We start from the raw sequence: 24,288 nt of genomic DNA, 5'->3' as shown, positions 1-24,288 counted from the left end.
AAACCAAGAACCGAAATATTTAGAAGCAAAAATGTACCGACGACGGATAGTGCTCTGATTAAATAAAGCACAAAACCTACAACAAGGTACATCGTGGTCAGGGCCTAGGCAAGGAATACAGTACTAATGAAAGTCCTTATGAGGTATTTGCTTCTCACAAGTAATGCAATTATTAACTTTTATTGACATTGGTAAGGAGCAAGAAAAAGTTTCCCCAACGGGGTACTTAGCTTTTAGTTGAAGACTTTGGTTCTGAAACTCGAAAACGAAAATTTCAGGAGTCGGCTGACCGGCACTTACGAACTGCTTCTGCTTCGGGCACCGCACGGCAAGAAAGACTGATGTAATGGTGTCGGCTGCATGCTTTATACCCCTGATGACCTGACGTCATGGAAGAAAGGACAGCAACTGATGCAGTACCCAAGACTTTGTTAATCAGGCTGACTGAGGGCAACCTGCCAGCAGATTACCCAAATGTAATGACTGCAACAGTGAAACACGAAGAATATCCTTATATATTTATAGATTTAATTGTTTCCCATTAAGGGGGCAACTGACATCTTGGGCAAGAAAAACTGATGTAGTGGTGTCGGCTGCATGTTTTATACCCCTGACGACCTGACGTTTGCCTCATTGCCATACGGTCGTGTCAAGCTACTTCTCTTCAGCTAAGTACAGTCTGTTGTTTAATAGTTTTTCAAATTACTTTTCTGTCAGAAAAGGTTCTATTTCATTGTCTCTTACCCTTTCGCATCTAGCGTAAATATTTTCTTCAGGTTTTTCTGCTCTTTTCTCTACCTTTTTACCGCGAGGTATTCTCTTTACCATCGTTGGTAATCCTTTCCTTTTTTCTCATACCTTCGGGTATTCTTTTGTACCATTGCTGGTACCCCTTTTCTATTATTTTATTTGCTGTCATGGCAGATAAGAAAGGTAGTCCAGGATTTAAGCGGTGTTCTGATTGTGGACACAAACTTCCTACTTCTGATGCACACTCTTTGTGCGTTTATTGTTTGGGGGCATCCCACTTGTTTGTGGACCCGCCCTGTACTATCTGTGAAAATTTCTCAAATAGGACTTTGTTGGAAAGGAAAAACAAGCTGTTATTGAAGGGACTTCTTAAATCTCCCTTTTTAGGGTCTATTTCTGGGTCGGAAGCCTCAACCCCTTCTAGAGCCCATAAGAAAATCTTGGATGTTCCTACCAAGGCTAAATCTTTGCCTTCGTCCCCGGCTGGGGACTACCACCAACCAAAACCTAAAAAGGCTAAAGTTTCTGCTCCGGAGCTCACTCCATCAACCCCAGTGCTTTCGGTGCCTTGACCTTCGGCACCATTAGTGATCTCGGCTCCGTCTTCTCCTGCAGCCTTCACTATATCGGCACCGACCATTCAGTTGGCGTAGAGCTTGACCACGTCGGTTCTGACATCGTCCTCGGAACCGATGCCTTTATTGTTGACTTCAGTTTTGTCAGTTCCAGCTTCGGTACCGACAACCACTTTGGCGCCGATCCCTGTGTCGGTGCAGACCATGACCTCGGCACCGATGACTTCTTTGGTGCAGACAGTCCAGTCTGTCTCGGTACCATTGTCCTCTGTATGGACTGGTGAGATGGGCACTGAGTTTGCCTCTTTTGTGGACAGGCCTGTTTCTCCCTCAGTCTCCGTGAGGTCCACTAGAAGCCTTTCCAAACACGATGTGTTGCGTCTTGTGGATCATGTGCTCTTGGCCAGAGGTATCCCACCTCTCAGGAACTATCCTTCCTTGGGAAGTGATCACCCGTCTCCAAAGACCCCTTCTTATTCTCCTTCTTCATTGCCTTTGAAGTCCATGGATATAGCACAGTCTCCCCCTTCTGCGGTCCCCTTTATGGATCTCACTAAGGAACCACAGTTGCCTTCATGGCAGGAAAGTTTTGCTACGACCCAGGATGTCAGTTGTGGCACGCATAGTTTACTGTTCCACAGCTATCCAGGGACTCCGGGTCGGCAGGCTGAGACACTTAGGGGAGGGGTGACCCCTGTCCTAGATATTCACTCCTCTTCAGGTGGACCAGCCTTCCAACTGATGGAGAAGGCTTTCACTGCTGCTGGCAATACTGGACTGTCTATACCTCCGCCCTCCTCTGGTACACTGGTTTCACAAGTTGCACCTAGTGGACACCGAGTGCAAGGGCCTCAGGACATATTCCCACAGGAATCCCCTTTTCCACTGTTTTCTCCAGTTTCTCCCGCTGAGGAGGTCCACCGGAAAAGTTTGTGTAAGAGGAACCACATGGACTCCACAGAGGAGTCCCTCACTGAAGACACAGATTTTGATGAGGGGGAAGGATCCCCCCGGTCACCCTCAGAGGTATCCTTTGGTGATATCCTCGAAATCCTGAAACAGAGAGTTGACTGGCAGTCCTCTAATCCGACCTCTGAGGAATCTGTTTTCCTGCAGGCCATTTGCACCGGGCCCCCTACCTCCTGGGTTGCTCCACCTGCCGATGAGCTTGTCCGGCTTATCGTGTAGTGTACTTGGAAGGCTCCTGATACCGTCAAAGCTATTCCCCGGAGATCAGATAAGATTTTGTCCCCTCCTGTTTCGGATCCCCATTGGTTCAAAGGTCTTCCTGTGGATGCTTTGGTGGTGGCTGCCGCAACAAAAAAGGATCTGGCAGAAGAAGAAAGCCAGACTGTCCATCCACCTAATAAAGAGTCCCGGGTCCTGGACAGGATAGGGAAGCACACCTTTGCACCAGCGACCTTTACTAACAGGTCCCTGAATTATATGGCACACTTCACCAGGCTTCAAAGGGATCTGATTTCTGAGCTCTCTGAAACCTTGGCTGGTGCCGTGTCTGATGAGGTCTGTGACAAAGTGACCTCTCAGCTGGCCACCATTGAATCAGTATCTAACTCCTCTATGCGACTGATATCTCACGCATCAGAAGGAGCAGCTAGAGCAGCGGGTTCAGCTGCGGTCTTGAGACGACATGCCTGGATGCACTTGTGCAATTTCGCAGAACCCTTTAAGGCTTCCTTTCTTAATGCTGCCATTGAGGCCTCCTCGTTGTTTGGGCCCAAAGTTAAAAGCGCACTGGCCAGATGTGAACAGGACGGTAAGACCCTTTCTGCTGTAGGTGTCCCTTATTCTTCCTCTCAACGTGCTTTCTCCCGAAACCAAAAGATTGGGAAGATATGGTTCAAGAAATCTCAGGGTCCTTTCCGTGACACACAGGCCGAGTTCTCCCCTAGAGGCAAAGGGGGAAACTCACAGGGAAGATGCTCCTTTCGGGGCAGAGGGGGTCTGCATAACCAAGGTTCCAGGGATTCTTTCCCTGGTCAATCCTACCAGCTCTTCTGAAGAGTGGCCCAACTCCTTTCCTCTGGAGGTGGTTGGGGGACGTTTTTCCTTGTACCCTTCTGCCTGGCTAACCATCATCACTGATTCTTAAGGATTATAACCAGAGGTTATCATATCCCCTTCGATATTTGTCCTGTCCCTTCAAAAAACCTTCCCGACATTCCACCCAGTCAAATGGAAGAAGCAGTTCTAGAGATAGAAAAGCTGCTAAGAAAGAGAGTCATCCAAACAGTCCCTCCAGACCAGATAGGATCTGGATTCTACTCAAGACTATTTTTGGTGCCAAAGAAAACTGGGGACTGGAGACCAATTTTTGGATCTCAGTGTATTGAACAAGTTTGTGAGAGTACAAAAATTCCAGATGGTCACAATACAGTCTCTCCTTCCGCTTTTGGAAAAAGACAATTGGATGTGCTCGTTAGATCTTCAAGATGCGTACTACCACATAAAAGTGGACAAGCCATCAAGAAGATTTCTGCACTTCCGTGTGAGAGCCAGTCACTACCAGTTCAGAGTACTGCCCTTCGGACTCTTTACAGCCCCCAGAGTGTTCACAAAGTGCATGGTAGTTGTCACAACTCACTTGCGACTTCAAGGATTCCAGGTGTTTCCATACCTAGACGACTAGCTCATTTCCGCCCCCACCAGACATCTACTGGAAGAAGCCCTGGCATACTCTCTCCTCGCTGCTCAAAGGCTAGGCATAACCATAAACTGGCCAAAATCCAATCTCTCCCCATCTCAATCGACAGAAGTCATAGGGGTTATCGTGGACAAAAAGAACTGCAGAGCTGCTATTCCAGTGCACAGAATTTTAAGGATAAAGCAACAACTGATTCCAATCCTTTCAAGAGAGAAATCCACGGCTCACTCGGTTCTACAGCTGTTGGGTTCCATGGCGCCTCCATCACCATTGTTCCCCTTGGCCGTGTTTCACACGAGGCTTCTACAATTGCTACTGCTCACCCAATGGTATCCTTTTCAGCATCCTCTTTCAGCCATGATTTGAATAACCCACAGATGCAAACAGGATTTAAATTGGTGGATGAGACACAGTCTGTGTCAATGGTCTTGCCCCTTCTCCCTCCAGCAACCCAAGGTGACAGTGATCACGGACGCCTCCCTGATGGGGTGGGGGGGGCTATGTCAGGAACAGGCAGTCCAAGGCACTTGGTCCAAACTGGAGGCCCATCTGCATATAAATGTTCTAGAGCTGAGGGCGGTGCTTCTGGCGTTGTAAGCATTCCATCCCCTGCTGCCGTCTGAGACCGTTGCGATTCAGTCAGACAACATGGCAGTGGTCTAGTACAGCAACAAGCAAGGGTGGAACCATATCTCACCCCCTTTGACTAGAGGATATGGCAATGAGCGATGGCTACCAACCGTTTCCTTCTAGCAGCGCACATTCCCGGGAGTTCCAACGTGATAGCAGACAGACTCAGCAGGTGCATTCTTCAACCTCACGAGTGGTCCCTGAATCCCTTGATAGTGGTGTAGATCTTGCACTGCTGGGGCCATCCTTGCTGCGACCACTTTGCATCCCTGACCAGCTACAAATGCAGCAACTACTTCGCCCTGATTCCCCCACCGGGACAGTCACCCAGGGACACTGTAGTCCACGATTGGCACTCAGGTCTTCTTTACGCATTTCCATCCTTTCCCCTCATTCCCCAGTTTCTGAAGAAAGCCCGTCGGTTGAAGAGCAAGGTAGTCCTCATAGCACCATATTGGCCTCGACAGATTTAGTTCCCCTTCCTTTGGCCTCACCTACTAGATCGACCATGGATTCTCCATCCATCTCCGGAGTTGATCTCACATCCACAGAATCTGATTCATCCCAACTTGAACAGCCTGAAGCTCATGGCTTGGCTACTCCAATTCCCTTGATTGCCAAGCAGAATGATCTTTCTTTACCAGTACGTGATATTCTCATTGCATCTCATAGGTCTTCCACTAGAATTACTTATCTTAGCAAGTGGAAAAGATTTACCTGTTGGCTGAAAGATAGACAAGTAGACCCCTTTTCAGCATCAGTGTCGATAATACTAGACCAGCTGGCCGACCTTTTTCAATCGGGTCTTTCGGCCTCTGTCATTAGTGTTCATTTGGCTGCAATTTCTAATTTTGATGAAGGTGTCCAAGATTCCTCTCATGTCCCACAAATTGTGCAAGACCTTCATAAAAGGTGTGAATCATCTGAAGCCACCTTTTAGAGAGCCTATTCAGCCATGGGATTTATCATTAGTTCTACAAGCTCTGACAATGACACCTTTCGAGCCAACCTCTTCTTGCGACCTCAGGTATTTGTCATGGAAAACCTTGTTTTTGGTCGCCATTACTTCTGCCAGATGTATTTCTGAGCTTCAAGCTTTATGTATCAGGAGTCCATACTTGATTTTAAATAGAGATTGAGTGTCTCTGAGAACTAATCCATCATTTCTGCCTAAAGTGATCTCTGAAATGTCCATTAATCAAGCCATTGAATTGCCAGATGTCCTTCATGGATGCATCTGCAGTCATAACAACTGGGTTGTCCTGTCGTCAGGCAGCCCTTCGGTCGGCCGGATTCCAAAGTCCGGGTCCGGCTTCGGCTGATGTCGCACTTCACCCGACGTCATCTCTGCTGGTCTTCGGGTATAAAGGCATCAGCCGACGCCATTTTCCTCAGTCTTTCTTGCCGCGTGGCGCCCGAAGCAGAAGCTGTTCGCAAGTGCCGGTCGGTCAGATCCAGAGATTACTACTACCGAATACTACTTCGAAGACTTCTAAAAGCTAAGTACCCCGTTGGGGACTCTTTCTTGCCTCAGCCGATGTCAGAAAAAGTCAATAACTGTTTAACTTGTGGGAAACAAATACCTCATAAAGATTTCCACTCTTACTGTTTGCCTTGTTTAGGCCCAGACCACGATGTAGCAGCCTGTTCGCCTGTGCTTCATTCAACCGACGAACGCTTAGGCGCCGGTCGGAGTTTGCTGAACAGTTTTTCGCTCAGATTTTGCGTACATTATGCCGCCGGATCCTCCGACTACCCAAATTGTTAAAAACGCAAAGAAAAGACCGACACTCGCGGTCCGCGGTTTCGGCCGAAACCATGGTTAAGCAAACCGCGAGTGTCTCGGTTTCGGCCGAAACCGAGAAAACTGATCAAAGTACAGCCGAATCAATGATTACTACTGAGGTTCCTGCTACTTTACTTGAATCGGCCTCAGAAATTTTACCTACAACAGTGGTTACTAGTGACTTATCAGACACCATCCCTTTGGATGTCTCTACCCCAGCACGTGGTGCTGCTAGGCCTCCTGCAGCCATGTCTATTAAGGCCTTTGCCAGGGCTAAAGCAGCCAAATCTACTAAATCAGTGCCTGTTAAACCCCCCTCCACCAGGCCCACTTCTAGTTCACAAATGCTTACTCTGGCAGAAGATTTAATTTCCTTAATTAGGGGATCTCAATCTCACCCAGACAGGGCCTCTCAGCCCCCAGAAAAGAGACCTAGAACAGAGCCCCCCGAGCCTGTGTCCTCTGATGATTCTGCGGATGACTCAGATATTACAGACCAGCCAGAGGATCCTTTCTCCAATTATGAAGACTCAGATGCTGAAGAATCCATTCCAGCTGCTTCTCCACCAGAAGAATTCTCCTTTGGGGAAACCTTGCATGCCATGAGAGAACAATTCCAATGGCAGGAACAGGATTTCTCAGATTCCAGAAAGAGACTTAGGACTTTTCTGCACCTACCACAACACAGGCCCTTCGCTATACCTCTTGTCCTCTCTGTTGTGGACGATGCATTTAATGATGTCTGCACTGCTCCAGATTCCTTACCACCAGCCCCTGCCAAACCAGATAGATTTTACAGGGTGCCAGACACTCATCACCACCTATACAAGGCCCCACTTGCAGACCCCGAAACTATATCCCAGGGGCCTAAGGCAGTAGCCTCTACCACAGCAAAAAACCCTATTCCTTCTGAAAGGGAATCCAGGTCTTTAGACAGATGGGGCAAAAAAGTTTACACCTCTGCTACTCTCTCAGCTAGAGCTTTAAACTGTCAGTTTCACATGATACAATACCAAGAGTCTATGCTTGATCAGTTAACTAAAAAGCTATCCTCTGATGACTCTATAGATAAGAAATATGTATTAGAAATGGTAAATAACATACAACAGGTTAGTAACCATTCCTTAAAATGTGGCTATGATGCACTGGAGGCTTCATTTAGATCAGCCATGACTGGCACAGTGATAAGAAGACATGCATGGCTGAAGGAACAGGTCTTACCGGATCATGTTAAAGCTAAGTTATTAGATGCTCCTATGGATAAGGCCAGTTTGTTTGGTACACCTGCCCAGCAGGTAATGAAGAAAATGGAAGAAAAGGCAAAATCTGTACAAACGGTTAAAGATTTCTTGCAGGTTCAGCCACCAAGGTTTAGCAGGAACTGGCCTGCCAAAAATTGGTCCTTTCCTGACTCCACAAGATCCCAAAGGGGCAGGAATAGACGTTCCAGAGGCAGAAATCAATCCAGAGGGGGTGCCTACAGAGGCCGACAGTGGTAAGGTAATAACAGAGGCACAGCCACAGCCACTACCACTACAACAGGACAATCACAGTGACTTGATTCTAACTCCGCCTACCAGGGAACAAATAGCAGCACCATTAGGTGGAAAATTAACCTTATTTTCGAAGAACTGGCACTATATCACAAAAGACAAGTGGATTTTGCAAACCATAGACCAAGGTTACCGGTTCCACTTCCACACTTTACCAGTCAAAAGAGGAATGCCAAACCTGCCTCCAAATCAAAAAACAGAAGCTCTACAACAGATAATGCAATTAACAAAGATGAGAGCTGTGGAAAGAGTACCAATAACAGAACAAGGCAAAGGATTCTACTCCAGACTATTCCTAGTTCCTAGAAAGGAAAAAAGTTGGAGACCTATTCTCGACCTGTCCACCTTAAACACATACATCATTGTCCCAAAATTCAAAATGCTGACCCTACAGCAACTTCTTCCCATGCTGGGCAAGGAGTGTTGGCTGGTAACTCTGGATCTCAAGGAGGCATACCTGCACGTCCCCATTCGACCAATTTGCAGAAGATACCTCAGATTTCTTGCAGGATCAGAGCACTATCAATTCTCAGCATTGCCCTTTGGCTTATCTACTGCGCCCAGAGTATTCACAAAATGCCTGGCATCAGTAATCGCCCACTGCAGACTACAGGGAATCCAAATTTATCCATACCTGGACGACTGCCTGCTACAAGGGGACAACAAAAGCAAGCTGACAACAGATTTACAAAGGGTCATTTACTTGCTACAAGCACTGGGATACACAGTCAATTTACAAAAGTCAAGGCTGATACCATCCCAAACAAGGACATTCTTGGGCGCGGAATTGGACACAGTAAAAGAAATGGCATTCCTAACTGCAGAAAAACAAAAAGAGCTCCCTCTTTACTTCTTGGCACTAACAAAACAGAACAAGCTAACAGCAAGAAAAGTTCTGCAGGCCTTGGCCTTCATGGCATCATGCATAATCTTGGTTCCACATGCCAGACTGCATATGAGAAAACTACAGTGGTACCTAAAGAATTTATGGTCCCAACACAGGCACAGCCTAGAAGCAGAAATTCCACTAATCCCATGCCTAAAACAGGAGTTCCTATGGTGGGTTCAAGCATGCCAGTCAAACCCAGGCCTACCCTTTCACAACTATCAAGCAAGCCAAACCATCACAACAGACGCCTCAGACCTAGGATGGGGGGCTTACATGCTGGACAAATGCGTACAAGGATTGTGGACGCAGGACCAGCTACACCTGCACATCAACCTAAAAGAAATGCTGGCAGTAAAACTGGCAATCCAAAAATTCAGACCATTTCTCAAAGAAGGCCATTTGATGATAAGGACAGACAACACCACAGTCATGTGGTATATCAACAAACAGGGAGGCACTCATTCTTACCCCCTATGCAGAATGACTTTGTACCTTTGGAACCTGGCACTCAGCTACAACATCCAGTTACAGGCAATATTTGTACCAGGAAAGGAGAACACTCTAGCAGACATGTTAAGCAGAACCACCTCGGATGCTCACGAATGGATGCTACACCCGGACATCTTCAAGACCATCACAAGGAAATGGGGAATGCCACAGACAGATCTATTCGCTTCCCCTCTCAATCACCAGCTCAAAAAATTCTGCACAAGGACATTCCATCCACTTGCATGGAAAGTGGATTCGCTCTCCTTCAGCTGGAAAGGTCTGACAGCATATGCATTCCCACCTCTTCCCTTGATACACAAGGTATTACTAAAAATCAAGGAAGAACGTCCAAGGATAATCCTGATAGCTCCGAACTGGCCAAGACAACACTGGTACCCATTGCCACAGACAGATCTATTCGCTTCCCCTCTCAATCACCAACTCAAAAAATTCTGCACAAGGACATTCCATCCACTTGCATGGAAAGTGGATTCGCTCTCCTTCAGCTGGAAAGGTCTGACAGCATATGCATTCCCACCTCTTCACTTGATACACAAGGTATTACTAAAAATCAAGGAAGAACGTCCAAGGATAATCCTGATAGCTCCGAACTGGCCAAGACAACACTGGTACCCATTGCTGAGGAGCATGTCTCGGGACAAAAGGTGGTCAATACCCCTGATGCCTTTGATGTTAACTCAGAACAACTACAGCATCATGCATCCAAACCTAAAAACGTTGCAACTGACTGCATGGAACATCACATAGCAGCAACTAATCCAGATCTTTCCCAAAGGGTTAAAGACATTATCCTTGAAGCCCGCAGACCTTCAACAAGAAGGAACTATGCAGGAAAATGGAAAAGGTTTGTCATTTGGAGTGCTGAAAGAGGAAAAGATGTGTCGAATATAGATATTGCTAACATTCTGGAGTACTTGGCAGAGCTTCTACATACAGGCCTGTCCTATTCCTCCATCAAGATACATGCATCAGCTATTTCAGCAGAATACAGCTTTGATCCACCTGTCTTTTCACACCCTCTACTCAGGCAGTTCCTCAGAGGGATCAAGAATGTAAAACCTCCTAGGAAACCACCATTGCCAGCTTGGGACTTGAACTTTGTGCTAGAAAAGTTGACACTCGCACCTTTTGAACCAGCAGCAACAGCAGACCTACAGCATCTATCATGGAAAACTGCTTTCCTACTGGCAAGAACCTCATCAAGGAGGGTTTCTGAACTTCAGGCCCTAATGGCAGTACAACCCTTCCTAATCTTCCACCAAGATAGAGTGTCCATGAGGACTAATTCTACATTTATGCCTAAGGTGGTATCCAGAATGTCTTTAAACCAGGCAATCCACCTACCTACCTTCTTCCCCAACCCACAAAACAGAGGGGAAAGAATGCTGCATACCTTGGATGTACATAGACAGCTACGTTACTACCTGGACAGGACAAAAAGTAACAGAAAAACTGACCAGCTTTTTGTAGCCTATGCCACAGGAAGGGAAGGAAAAGCAATTTCCAAACAGACAATCTCCAAATGGATAGGAAATTGCATACGATTCTGTTACTCCTTCCATGGAAAACCAATTCCACAGAACATAAGGCCTCATTCTACAAGGGCAACAGCCACTACCACAGCCTTCTTACGAGGAGTGGCAACCAAGGACATTATTGAGGCGGCTACTTGGACCTCCGTGCATACATTTGCCAAGCATTATAATTTACCTCTGTATTCCAGATCCCGAGCAGGGTTTGCCACTGCTGTACTGCAAGGGATCCTAACCACACCATAATCTATTCTTCCTCCTCCCTAGTTGGCTATGGTATTCTACCCAGTTGTTATGACTGCAGATGCATCCATGAAGGACATAGTACAGTTTTGTACCTACCATAAATGTAGATGTCCGAACTGGATAGCATCTGCAGTCAGGATTACCCTCCCTCCTTCCCCTCTGTGGTACTCCTAGGGTATTTACCCTCCTAATAGCTAGCTGGTGGGGGGAGTCTCTTATGGTGTATTTGTTTGTATATATGTACATACATGCTTATTTTTGTGTTTGCCTTCTATCTTTTTGGAAACATTGGCATTTACCCAAAATTTAGCCTTCCAAGAAGGCAACTGGCATCTGGGGCAAGAAACACTGAGGAAAATGGCGTCGGCTGATGCCTTTATACCCGAAGACCAGCAGAGATGACGTCGGGTGAAGTGCGACATCAGCCGAAGCAGGACCCGGACTTTGGAATCCGGCCGACCGAAGGGCTGCCTGACGACAGGACAACCCAGTTGTTATGACTGCAGATGCTATCCAGTTCGGACATCTACATTTATGGTAGGTACAAAACTGTACTTTTTCTTTCCCAATCATTCAAAAGAGGAGAGTATTGCCTACATACCCATGATATCCACAAGCAAATCCGTTTTTACTTAAACAGGACTAGGTCCTTTCATAAATCTGACCAGTTATTTTTGGCCTTTTCTGGACCTAGATTAGGATCTGCTGTTGCTAAGGTCACATTAGCTAGATGGTTGAAGGACTGTGTGACCTTCATTTATACACAACATAATATTTCGTTGCCTACTACCATGAAAGCTCATTCAACAAGGTCGGTGGCAACTTCTGCTGCTTCCATGCCAGAGCTTCTTTACATGACATCTGTGCAGCTGCAACTTGGGCTACACCTCATAACTTTGTCAATCATTACAAATTGGATTTGGCCTCCAGGGGGGAGAGCATCTTTCAGTTCTGTGGTGCTCAGGAATGTCCTTCCACGAGAGCCTCCCAGGAATAGAGGTAGCTGGGGACTCTCTCCCATACGTAAGGAATGAACGAGGATTAACGATATCAGATAAAGAAGTTACGTCTTACCATAACGTTCCATCTGTATTGTTGATCCTCATTGAGTCATTACGACCCTCTTTTCTTCCTCCTCCTGTTGTTTCTAGTGGATCTCACCATCGGGTTCTCTTAGGTTATTTGACCAGAGGTAGCCTCTACCTTCTTTGACTTGCAAATTCAATCTGAGGTAACAGGGAGAGGGGGGTTGTGGGTAAAAGTTTAGCTCGAGAGTTTGAAGCTGACGCGAGCTTGGAAAACGGCCGGCTCGGTTCCGAGGTCGGAACCGATACCCATACATAATGATTGAACGAGGATCAACAATGCAGATGGGACATTATGGTAAGACATAACTTCTTTTTTCTTTTTTTTGCCTCTTCAGAGATGCACCAGATTCCTGATGTCTGCTGCAAGTACTCCTGTAAGGTAGCCCTAGTAGAGGACACACTTTTATCCCTTAGAACAAATGATGTTAAGTTGTCTTATCTCGCCTTCATTCTTGCTGGTTGGGTTCGGAGCCGATCCTCGGCTCCTACTCAGCCATCTTCAAAAGCTCGAGAGCTGCTTACTGGCTCGAGGCCCCCCTTTATCCCATGATGCCTGACGCTAGATACCCAGATGTCATTTGCTGCTTCTGCTGCGAGGTTGTTCTACTGGCTCAGGTTGTATAAAATTGTTGTTATTGTATTTTTCTTGTCAAAACTGGAGTTTTTTGGTGTAGAATTAGTCGTTAGAGTAGACCGTGTATTGTAGCTAGTTTCTTTTCTAGATCCGTTTACTTTTCTTCAAGAAACTTGTTTAAGTTAGAGAGTTTCCCCTTCCCCCCTTTCCTCAGAAAGGTTTTCCGTTTAAGTTAGAGGTTAACTTTTCTCTCTATCTCCTTGTAAAAAAAAAAAAAAATATTTTATTAATCACCGTTAATGTTTAGTGATAGTTATCTATAGTTTTTTGTTGCAGTAGTGCTTGTAGTTGGTTTTGGTAACTGTAGTGTGTAAAAATTTTACTGGTTGGTTAGTTTAACCTTTTCTGTGTGTGTGTTCTTGTCAGGATGTCCAAGGATCCTAAACCATCCGGATTCAAGAAGTGTGACTCATGCTGTCAGAAGATGTCACTGACAGATGGTCACACTTCTTGTGTTTATTGTCTGGGTGCCGTGCACCTGCAGGACTCTTGCTCGATCTGCCATGCTTTCAGTCCATGAGTCCTGCAGGAGTGCAAAAATAAATTGATCCTGAGGGGTTTGCTTAAACCCCAGATTCACCAGCGGCTCTACTCGCACCATCAGCTGCATACGAAATGAGCCTCATGGAGGTGTTTACCACTGAATTAAGAGTCGCCAGCTGGGAGGCTGCCTTAGCCTGGGCCCCCTCAGCTGATGGATCTTGGAGGTTATCTCCAAGCTCTTTCAGGAGATCCCTCTGAAGATGGGTAAACTGAGATGGCAAGGATTCCAGGTGTTTCCATATCTCGACGACTGGCTCCTCACTGCTACCACCAGACATCACCTTCTGCGAGCCAGAGACTGCACTATCGACACTTGCTCCAGGCTAGGTATCACAATGAATTTCGAAAAGTCTGCATTGTCGCCCTGTCAGTCTATCACTTTTATAGGCGCAAATTTAAATACCAAAGACATGTTAGCGAGCCTCCCACCAGACAGGGTGTTAGTGATTCGTCAGCATGTCAGGGTTTTATTAGCATGCAAAAGAATTCAAGCCAGGTTTGTCCTTCAAACTTTGGGTCTCATGGCAGCAGCGATTGTACTTGTCTCTCTAGTTCGTTTTCACGAGGATTCTCCAGTGGCTTCTTTTCACCCAATGGTCCTCCAGCAACTTCCCATGTCTTACATGATTATGATCACTCAAGCATGCAAGAAGCACCTTCCGTGGTGGATGGTCTCCACATCAGTGCTCCACGGCAGACCATTTCTTCTCCCCCCTCCAGTGGCTACGGTGACCATGGACACATCCCTGATCGGGTGAGGGGGGCATTATCAGGGCAGAACAGTCCAAGGCACCTGGCAACCTCACGAGTATCATCTGCACATAAATGTCCTGGAGATGAGGGCCGTGCTCTTAGCATTGCAGGCTCTTCAGGACTCTCTTCCTACCGGGACTATTGCAATTCAAACGGACAATATGTATGTAGTGTGGTACATCAACAAGCAGGGCGGAACCAGGTCCTACCCCCTATGTCGAGAAGCACTCAGACTCTGGCAGTGGGCGATCTCTTCCCAACGGTTTCTGATTGCAACACACATCCCTGGGAGGTCCAACGTCATAGCAGACCGACTGAGCAAAGCAATTCTCATGCCTCACGAGTGGTCTCTGAACCAGGTAGTTGCAGACCAAATCTTCCACAAATGGGGCCAACCTTGCTGCGACCTGTTTGCAACTCCCTTCAGCAGCAAGTGCAACAATTTCTTCTCTCTCCTTCCACTTCCCGGGCATTCCCCCAGAGACGCTCTAGTCCACGATTGGCCTCAGGGACTTCTTTATGCATTCCCGCCCTTTCCCCTCATCCCGAAGCTAATTCAGAAAGCTACCGTTTTGGGTTGCAAAATGATCCTCATTGCTCCTTACTGGCCTCGACAAATATGGTTCCCGTTCCTGCATCGCTATCTTCTCGAGCGGCCTTGGACTCTGGACCTAGTTCCAGACCTCCTGATTCATCAATCGGGCAGGCTGCACCAGTCCCTACACTCTCTCCAGCTCACGGCTTGATTACTCCACTTCCAACCTTAGCCAGGCTCCCAGATATCTCCCCCTCGTTTCGTGAAATTCTTTTGTCATCACACAAGTCTACAACCAGAAAAACTTGCGCTAGTAAGTGGAAACGTTTTTCTTCCTGGGCAGAGGCAAAAAGTATAGACCCCTTTTCAGCCCCTGTACACTACATTTTGGAATTTCTTGCAGAACTCTTCCATGCTGGGTCTGCTTCCGCTACAATTAGAGTTCAGTTAGCTGCAATTTCAAATTTTCACATTGGCCTGTCGGAAAACAGTATCATGTCCCGTAAGCTCTGTAAAGCCTTTCTCAAAGGAACCACTCTACTCAGGCCCCTAGTGAGAGATCCTCCACCACCATGGGATCTAAATTTGATTTTAGCTTCTTTAATTTTGGCCCCTTTCGAACCTGCAGCTTCTTGTTTATTGAAGTTCTTATCTTGGAAAACCTTTTTTCTGGTAGCTATTACTTCAGCCAGAAGAGTTTCGGAACTACAGGCCCTTTCTATCTGTCCCCCATACCTTGTGTTCCACAATGACATGGTTGCTCTTAGGACTAATCCTTCCTTCCTTCCTAAGGTCTCTTCAGTGAGTAACTTGAATCAGTCCATAGACCTTCCTGTGTTTTTCCCTAACCACTCCAACAGGGCGGAATATAAGTTGCATCAATTAGATGTTCACAGGCAGCTACGCTTTTATTTGCATAGAATCAAAGACATTAGAAAATCAGATCAGCTTTTCCTGTCCTATGCAGTAGGTAAACAAGGTCTTCCAGTCTCCAAGGTAACCTTATCCAGGTGGTTGACTTCTATCATCTCATTCGTATATCAACTCAGGAATAAAAAATTACCAGTCAAGCTAAAAGGTCACTCCACCAGAGCTTTAGCTACTTTGGTGGCTTTTCAGGATAGGTTGCCCATGGAATCTATTTGTGCTGCAGCTACATGGGCTAACCCACATACCTTCATTTCGCATTACAAGTTAGATTTGGTTTCCAGGAGCAGACCTGATTTTAGTTCCACTGTTCTGAAGAGTCTCTTCCGATGAGCCACCCAGGGTTTTAGGTGCTAGGGACTCTCTCCTAACTAGCAAGAATGAAGGCGAGATAGACAACTTAACATAAAGAAGTTATGTACCTACCATAACATTCCATGTTAGTTGTCTTCTTCTCGCCTTCTTTCTTGCGTCCCACCCTCCATCCCCCTATCCTAGTGGACCGAGAAGAGTTCTTCTTGATTTTTCACTGGCTGAGTCTTCTCTGGCTATTTCTTCTGACTAGTAGTCTCTCCAGTAGGATTTATGCATTCTAGGATAGGATTCCCTTATTATTATGTCTGCAGTTAGACTTACCAAATGAAATCTGGGTATCTAGTGCCAGGCATCATGGGATATAGGGAGGCCTCGAGTCAGTAAGCAGCTCTCGAGCTTTTGAAGATGGCCGAGTTGGAGCCGAGGATCGGCTTCGAACCCAACCAGCAAGAAAGAAGGCGAGAAGAAGACAACTAACATGGAACGTTATGGTAGGTACATAACTTCTTTTTCTGTGTACCACTTATCTCCTCTAGCCTTATAAAAGATGTACTCAGAAAAACTGTGCAGGACAGTAAAAGCCTTGCTGTGGTGGTCCCTCTGTGAGCAAGATAACGTTGGTTCAGCCCCTTTTTAGTTACAGAACAGAAACAGACCTTGGGCCTTCCCTATATCACACAGCCTTTTCTCACAGCAGTAAGGGACTTTAGTGCACTCACACATAAAGTACTTAAAAAGACTTCCAGCCTGTTGGTTAGAACTTTGAACTCCGCATTGTATGTCTTTCCAATCTGAGGTCCTGTGAAGGAGTAAGGAGGTTTGAAAGTCTGACATAAGAAAATACTACTTGACAAAGTGGATCAGATTTGCCCTTTAGTGTATATAAAATGGTGTTCAGCCAGAGTGTGCTTCAATTCAACAAGCCTTCTTTGTCTTTCAACCTTGTTTGACAAAGTCCTTTCCTGTATTTCATGTACATCAGTCAAAGTGGACCTCAACCATTTCAGCCTTCCTGACTTTATAAAACAGTCCCCTCTATGAAGCAGTTATTAAAGGGAATGTTACAACTGACTGACATAAAAAAGACATTATACACTTTAATTGGTCTGATCAAGGTAGAGTACAGAAGATCTTTTGACATTGATTGGAAACTTTTATATTAACTGTGCTAGTTATAACGATTGCCTAACTGTTGCTTTGTTGTGGTCAAAATATATGAAGATGCTGAGATCTTTGGTCATCTTCATTTGGGAGCGGCGTGCTGTTTGTATACTCCAAGTTGATATCGAGAGTTGTTTACTTGATGTGTCGGAGCTGGCCTTCTCTGTATTTAGTTTAAACCCATTGGTAAATATATCGTTGATACCAGTGGTTTAGCCCTTGCTGGTAGTATCATGGTATCCAATGCTGAATGAGTGACTTCAACCAGCTTGCAGTCATTGGCAAATTTAGTTAACAGTTTGGGTTTTGTCAGCCAGGTTGCTGTCCATTTTACAACATAGGGGTCCATATGCAGGCATTTAAATGTGTTTATAGTTCCAGCATCAGTGATGGTGTCAAAGGCCTTTGCAAGACTCAGGTATGCCATATTAACTGCAACTTTCTTGAAAATGGTTAATATATTAGACATGAGCTTCTTTGAACAAAACTGTATTGCTTCAGGTTTAGAATAGTAAGATCTTTATTTTATACTGAAACTTATGAAATCGGATGTAATATTTAACATAATTGTATAAATTAAGGTTATTAGACTAATGGATCTATAACTCCTGGACTCTGAGGTGGGTTTCCCCTTTTTTGAAGGGCATAGTGATAGCCATTTTTGTGCCTCAGTAACATACCCTTGCTGTAAGTAGTTTGAGGAGGGACTCAAAGAGGGCTTGTTTGGCACTGTTAATTAAGCAGACAGATATATTAGCAATGTGTTTAGTGTCTGAATGGGTAATACCATTATGAATTCATTCAGAGCACTGCTGAGCATTTCCTTAATTGTCTGATGTATGTAAAGAAGGATTTATGGTAATTTTTGGCTTTGGATGACATTTTGTTAAATGTTGATTTTTACCTTGGGTTATATTTCTGCTCACATATAGCCTAATGCAGTTTGTTCAGATATGCATTATTTGCCTTTCTGGTTTTCTATGAATGTACGCTCTTAAAAGTTTTGCTCACATTTGTGGTGTGCTGGACTGGCTTTCTTTACCTACCTCTTTAACTGTCTTCAGGTTAGCCAGGAGGGTTGGTGTTTCCTCTCTTAGTCTCCATGCAGACTCTGATCCCGTAGTTGTAGACTTTTTCATCTGCTTGTTTTTTACACTGGATCTGTCATAAACCACTTTATCCATATACCTTGGTATCATTTGGTGGGGCTAATTAGCGATTCAAAGACATGCAGGAAGCAAATGGAGTAACATCTCATTAGTGACTCCTTTACATGCCTCTGAATTGGACACTTAATGCGAATAGAACAACTGTTAAGTTTCTCCCCTACAAAAACATGCAGCTGTGTGTCACAGGCACCTACGGGCAAACACATACTCCTTACCTGCTGCTTCCATAGACAGCAGTAAGTGAAATCTGAAAAATAGCAAGTTCATTCCCACTGTTTTGCTCTGAAATAGTGTTGTAAAGGTTGCCTATGAATTGCTCTATTGTGCTATTTTGAACCCAGAGGAAGGTTGAAAGGCAGAATGTATGGCTAATTTGCATTAACTGTGCCTCATATGGCTGCATGTGCATGAGGTGTTATGCAGAAGACCACTGTGGTGCTACAGCATTGCAAAGCCTAAGGTTAATGCACTACATTCGTCTTTTAATTGGACATGTAGTGCATAGAGCAGCTCTGCTAGAATCAGGGTTGCTCAGTATGCTGTGCTTTTTTTGAATACCTACTGACATTTCACTTCTAATCTTAAGTGTACTGTTACTGGAAATATTTACAGCCAAAGCATATGTTTTAAAACAGTGTCCTTGTTGGCCTTGTTTGTACAGGAGGTTTTAGACCTAATATTATTCTCTCTCTCGTGAGATTTTTGTAAGTGATGTATAGGAACCTCTGTTTTTTGTTGCACTTGTTTGTTTCCTTCCTTATAGCCCTTGCACTAGACCGATTATGTACTAACCATTCTCGTCTTGGAAGTACATGGAATTTGTTAAAGTTATATTATGCATTTTACCATAGAAACAACAGCTGATGTGGATAGTACTAACTCGGAAGTAGCAAAAGCTGAAGATCCCCAGAGCAGTCCTGCTGGAGAGCATCCTGGTCCCTCTGAAACAGAGAACCCAGCGCAGTGTCAGAAGGAAAGCCCTGATGACAACATGGTGTTAGAGGAGAGGGAGCTTGCACAGGTCCCTGGGGATGCAGCAGGTACAGAGGGCAAATAAGCCTCTCTGATTTCTAGCATCATTTCACATTTCATGAATGGAGAATGTTTATGCACTCTGCAAGATGCTATCACTTCTCTTGGTTCATACTGCTTGCTTTCACGGTCACGCTTCATTACATAGTTTCATCCATAGTAACTTGCATGAAGCATTTTTTAACTGTTTGAGCTTAAAGTAAAAGTTGGTGCTTTTGAAATATTTAGAATGTTTTGAGCACAGAAAGTTTTCAAACTGTGGAAAGTGAACTGAAAGAACACCAGTATTGTTTGCTTAATTTTTAGCTCGTATTTAACTGTAAGATTGTAGTGACTTTGTTAGCCTTTATAATTTACATTGTGCTAACACTGTTCCTCCTAGTCCACTTGACTTTTTCATATTTTATAATCTGTTGGTTTAATTTCATATTTGTAATTACCTTTGTATTATGCAAATAAGCTTGTTGCATTTACTTCCTCTAATCAGATTTGTATTGCATTAAAGTTCATAGTGGTTTAACACTTCTAGATATAGTTAGAAATTGTATAATTTGAAGTGGCAGTTGACAGTCAGAAAACAAAATATTTATAGAACATTATTAAAACACAAAGTGTTAATTTTAAAATGACCTTACTGAAGCTAGGAAATATTTGACTGAAACTAATATTGAAGGTATTATGCATTGTTTTTCTTTTTTTTAATAGGGATTTAATTCACAGAGTGAGTTTGCTTTTTTTTCTGATAACACTGCTGCCAGTCACTGATGCTGTTTGATTTTGCTGTTATTTTGTTTATTGAGCTCCAGAAGAGGTGTTCTGTGTCGTCCATATCCCCATAAAGTGCTGACAGCTCCTGAATTGACCAAAGACCGCATGGTTGATAGACTTTGTCATTAAAATGTGCCTAAGACCAGTCGATTAACGTACTGATTAGGCTTTCTTTAGTTTCTGTTTGTAAGTTAACATTTTCAGTGGATGTTTACACTAATTAACATTGAAGATGAGTAGCTCAATGTTCAAAAAAAAAAAAAAAAGCTGTACTCCTATGTTGCTGTTTTACTATGCTTTTTTATATTTACTAGTACTTTTAAAAAATGCTGCTTGCCATTTTCTACTTATATATTTGTATAATGACTAAATGTAATCCGTATACTTTTAAAAAATGCTCTTGCTGTCATCTGGCTGTTTGCCATTTTGTATTTATATATATATCTGTATAATGACTAAATGTAATCTTTATAAACTGGAGCTTTTCTCCCAGGCCTCTGCTGAAAAAGGGCTTCGTCTCAGTCAGACATTCCCGGTCAACAAATGTAAAATCAAATAAATAAAATAAATAAATATCTGTAAAGAAATTGCTTTAAGGAAAAATACCCAAAAGAGAATCTGGCCAAAGATTTTTGACTAAAGGTGTATGCAGCATTAGGTAAATCCTGAGTGACACCTATTCTGGCCAGAAGATTCCAAGACATCTAATGTCCCTCCTACATGTGCTGAAAGGAGACTGCAAGCTTTTGGGCCACTGACTGTTTCTTTGGTGGGGTGGGGGGCATTTCAACTCTGCTTTGTTCTTATACCTGCCACTGCTGTCGGTACTTTGTGTTATAAATTCTTGTCTGTGTTTCACAGTGCTCCTGGCTGTCTGTATGTCTTTGTCCAAGAAATGACGTATTCTGTTAATACTGAAGCCCACCCCCTCCCCCCTCCAAACAGTTGCATTTTTAAAAAATCTGATTTTACAAGTGTGGTTGTGGAAACAACTGTTTTAAGGATTTTATTTTGCCATGTCTGTTCATGCCTAGGAATGATATTGTAATGTAGATCATTGTGATAGCTGTTCACTTTTTCATAACAAACCTCCCTGAGTATGCAACGAGGGTACCTGTCAAATCTTCGAACGCTCAAAATTTTGAACGTTACATGGTCGAGACCAAATGTTCGAAATTTTGAGTGTTCGAAGATAGACTTTCAGCGGTGCCGTACGGTGCAGATAGGGAGAATTTCCCATTTCTGCACTGAAATGTGGTCTCGGAGTTGGTATATTGAAGTGGGGGGTGCAGGGGGGCTTTCCCCCCCTGCCTACACTGTTAGTGTTTTTTTTCTCTTTTTACTTGTTTTTTTATTTAATGTTCGAACATCCAAATGTCGAACATTTGGTCTCGACCATGTAATGTTTGACATTTTGGATGTTCGAACATTTAACATAGACCCTGCAATGAGCCCTCCATGCTGTCACTGAGTGCAAGCTGTTGACAGGGTTTTCTGAGTCATTTATGGATGCTCTTTCCTTGCCCTTGAAATACCATTCTCAGATGTAGTTACAAAAAAAAAAAAGTGATGCATGAAGTGAAAAAACGGTTAAGAGTAGTGCTAAAACTCACCAGCTCTTAGTTAGGGTGCAGATGATGTCCTTCAAGGATGCATCTGCAGTCCTAACAAATGGGTTGTCCTGTCGTCAGGCAGCCCTTCGGTCGGCCGGATTCCAAAGTCTGGGTCTGGCCTCGGCTGGTGTCGCACTTCACCCGACGTCATCTCTGCTGGTCTTCGGGTATAAAGGCATCAGCCGACGCCATTTTCCTCAGTCTTTCTTGCCGCGTGGCGCCCGAAGCAGAAGCTGTTCGCAAGTGCCGGTCGGTCAGATCCAGAGATTAATACTACCGAATACAACTTCGAAGATTTCTAAAAGCGAAGTATCCCGTTGGGGACTCTTTCTTGCCTCAGCTGATGTCAGAAAAAGTAAATAACTGTTTAACTTGTGGGAAACAAATACCTCATAAAGATTTCCACTCTTACACTTACAGCAACATAGGCCCTTAGCTATACCTCCAGTTCTTCCTGTTGTGGATGATGCATTTAACGATGTTTGCACTGCTCCTGATACTTTACCTCCAGCCCCTGCTAAGCCCGACAGGTTCTACAGGGTACCGGACACTCATCACCACTTATACAAGGCTCCTTTTGCAGATCCGGCGACTATCTCCCAGGGGCCTAAGGCAGTAGCTTCGACCTCAGCTAAAAACCCTCTCCCTTCTGATAGGGAATCCAGGTCCTTAGAGAGATGGGGTAAAAAAGTATAGACCTCCGCTACTCTCTCAGCTAGAGCTTTGAACTGTCAGTTTCATATGATCCAATACCAAGAGTTTATGCTTGAGCAGTTAACTAAGAAACTGTCCTCTGATGATTCCTTAGATAAGAAATATGTTCTAGAAATGGTGAATAACATTCAGCAGGTTAGTAACCATTCTTTAAAATGTGGCTATGATGCACTGGAGGCTTCATTTAGATCAGCCATGACTGGCACAGTTATAAGAAGGCATGCATGGTTGAAAGAGCAGGTCTTACCGGATCATGTTAAAGCAAAGCTATTAGATGCTCCTATGGACAAGGTCAGTCTATTTGGTTCTCCTGCCCAACAAGTAATGAAGAAAATGGAAGAGAAGGCAAAATCTGTACAAACAGTTAAAGATTTCTTACAGGTACAGCCCCCAAAGTTCAGCAGGAACTGGCCTTCCAAAAATTGGTCCTTTCCAGACTCCTCTAAAAATCAGAGAGGCAGGAATAGACGTTCCAGAGGCAGAAATCAATCCAGAGGAGGTGCCTACAGGGGACGCCAGTGGCAAGGCAATAACCAACGAGGCACCGATACAACCACTACCACTGCAACAGGACAATCACAGTGACTTGGTTCTAACACCTACCAGGGAACAAATAGTAGCACCCTTAGGCGGAAAGTTAGCCTTATTTTCAAAAAACTGGCACTATATCACAAGAGACAACTGGATTTTGCAAACTATAGACCAAGGCTACAGGTTTCATTTCCACACCTTACCAGCAAAAGAGGAATGCCAAACCTGCCACCAAATCAAAAGTCAGAAGCCCTAAAACAAATAGCTCAATTAACAAAGATGAGAGCTGTGGAAAGGGTACCACCTACAGAACAGGGCAAGGGATTTTACTCCAGACTCTTCCTAGTACCAAGAAAAGAGAACAGTTGGAGACCTATTCTCGACCTGTCCACTTTAAACACATTCATCATTGTTCCAAAATTCAAAATGCTGACCCTACACCAACTTCTTCCCATGCTGGGCAAGGAGTATTGGCTGGTAACTCTAGATCTCAAGGAGGCATACCTGCACGTCCCCATACGACCAATTTGCAGAAGATACCTCAGATTTCTTGCAGGATCAGAGCATTATCAATTCTCAGCATTGCCCTTTGGCTTATCTACTGCCCAGAGTGTTCACGAAATGCCTGGCATCAGTAATCGCTCATTGCAGGCTTCAGGGAATCCAAATTTATCCATACCTGGACGACTGCCTGATACAAGCGGACAACAAAAGCAAGCTGACACAAGACTTACAAAGAGTCATTTGCTTACTACAAGCCCTGGGATACACAGTCAATTTAAAAAGTCAAAACTGATACCATCCCAGACAATAACATTCTTGGGTGCAGAATTGGACACAGTAAAACAGATGGCATTCCTAACTGCAGAAAAACAAGAACAACTTCCTCTGTACTTCTTGACACTAGCAAAGCAGAACAAACTAACAGCAAGGAAAGTACTGCAGGCCTTGGGTTTCATGGCATCCTGCATAATCTTGGTCCCCCATGCCAGACTGCATATGAGAAAGCTACAGTGGTACCTAAAGAATTTATGGTCTCAACACAAGCACAGCTTAGAAACCGAAATACCACTAATTCCATGCCTGAAACAAGAGTTCCTATGGTGGGCTCAGACATGCCAGGCAAACCCAGGATTGTCCTTCCACAACATTCAAGCAAGCCAAACCATCACAACGGATGCCTCAGACCTCGGTTGGGGGGGCACACATGCTGGACAAGTGCATTCAAGGCCTATGGACTCCAGATCAACTACACCTGTGCATAAATCAAAAAGAGATGCTGGCAGTAAAACTAGCAATCCAGAATTTCAGACCATTCCTCAAAGAGGGCAAAGTGATGATAAGGACAGACAACACCACAGTCATGTGG

General features: G+C 44.5%; 1 protein-coding gene across 2 annotated transcripts in view; it reads left to right on the top strand.

The window, feature by feature from the left end:
- BPTF (bromodomain PHD finger transcription factor) overlaps positions 1 to 24,288 on the top strand; it is a 3,500,764-nt gene that overhangs the window by 906,514 nt on the left and 2,569,962 nt on the right. Inside the window, exon 5 of one of the 2 annotated variants that reach the window (XM_044085087.1) lies at positions 19,113 to 19,301. The exons of the other annotated variant lie outside the window; for it this stretch is intronic. Coding sequence (XP_043941022.1) covers positions 19,113 to 19,301 — 189 coding nt within the window. The remainder of the gene's footprint in view (positions 1 to 19,112; positions 19,302 to 24,288) is intronic. 2 annotated transcript variants of the gene reach the window in all.

The sequence above is a fragment of the Protopterus annectens genome, chromosome 10.part0 (genome assembly GCF_019279795.1).
Source record: "Protopterus annectens isolate FY-2018-M chromosome 10.part0, PAN1.0, whole genome shotgun sequence".
Taxonomy (NCBI): Eukaryota; Metazoa; Chordata; order Ceratodontiformes; family Protopteridae; genus Protopterus; species Protopterus annectens.
The sequence above is the reverse complement of the archived record's forward strand: the minus strand, read 5'-3'. Positions and strand labels throughout refer to the sequence as shown.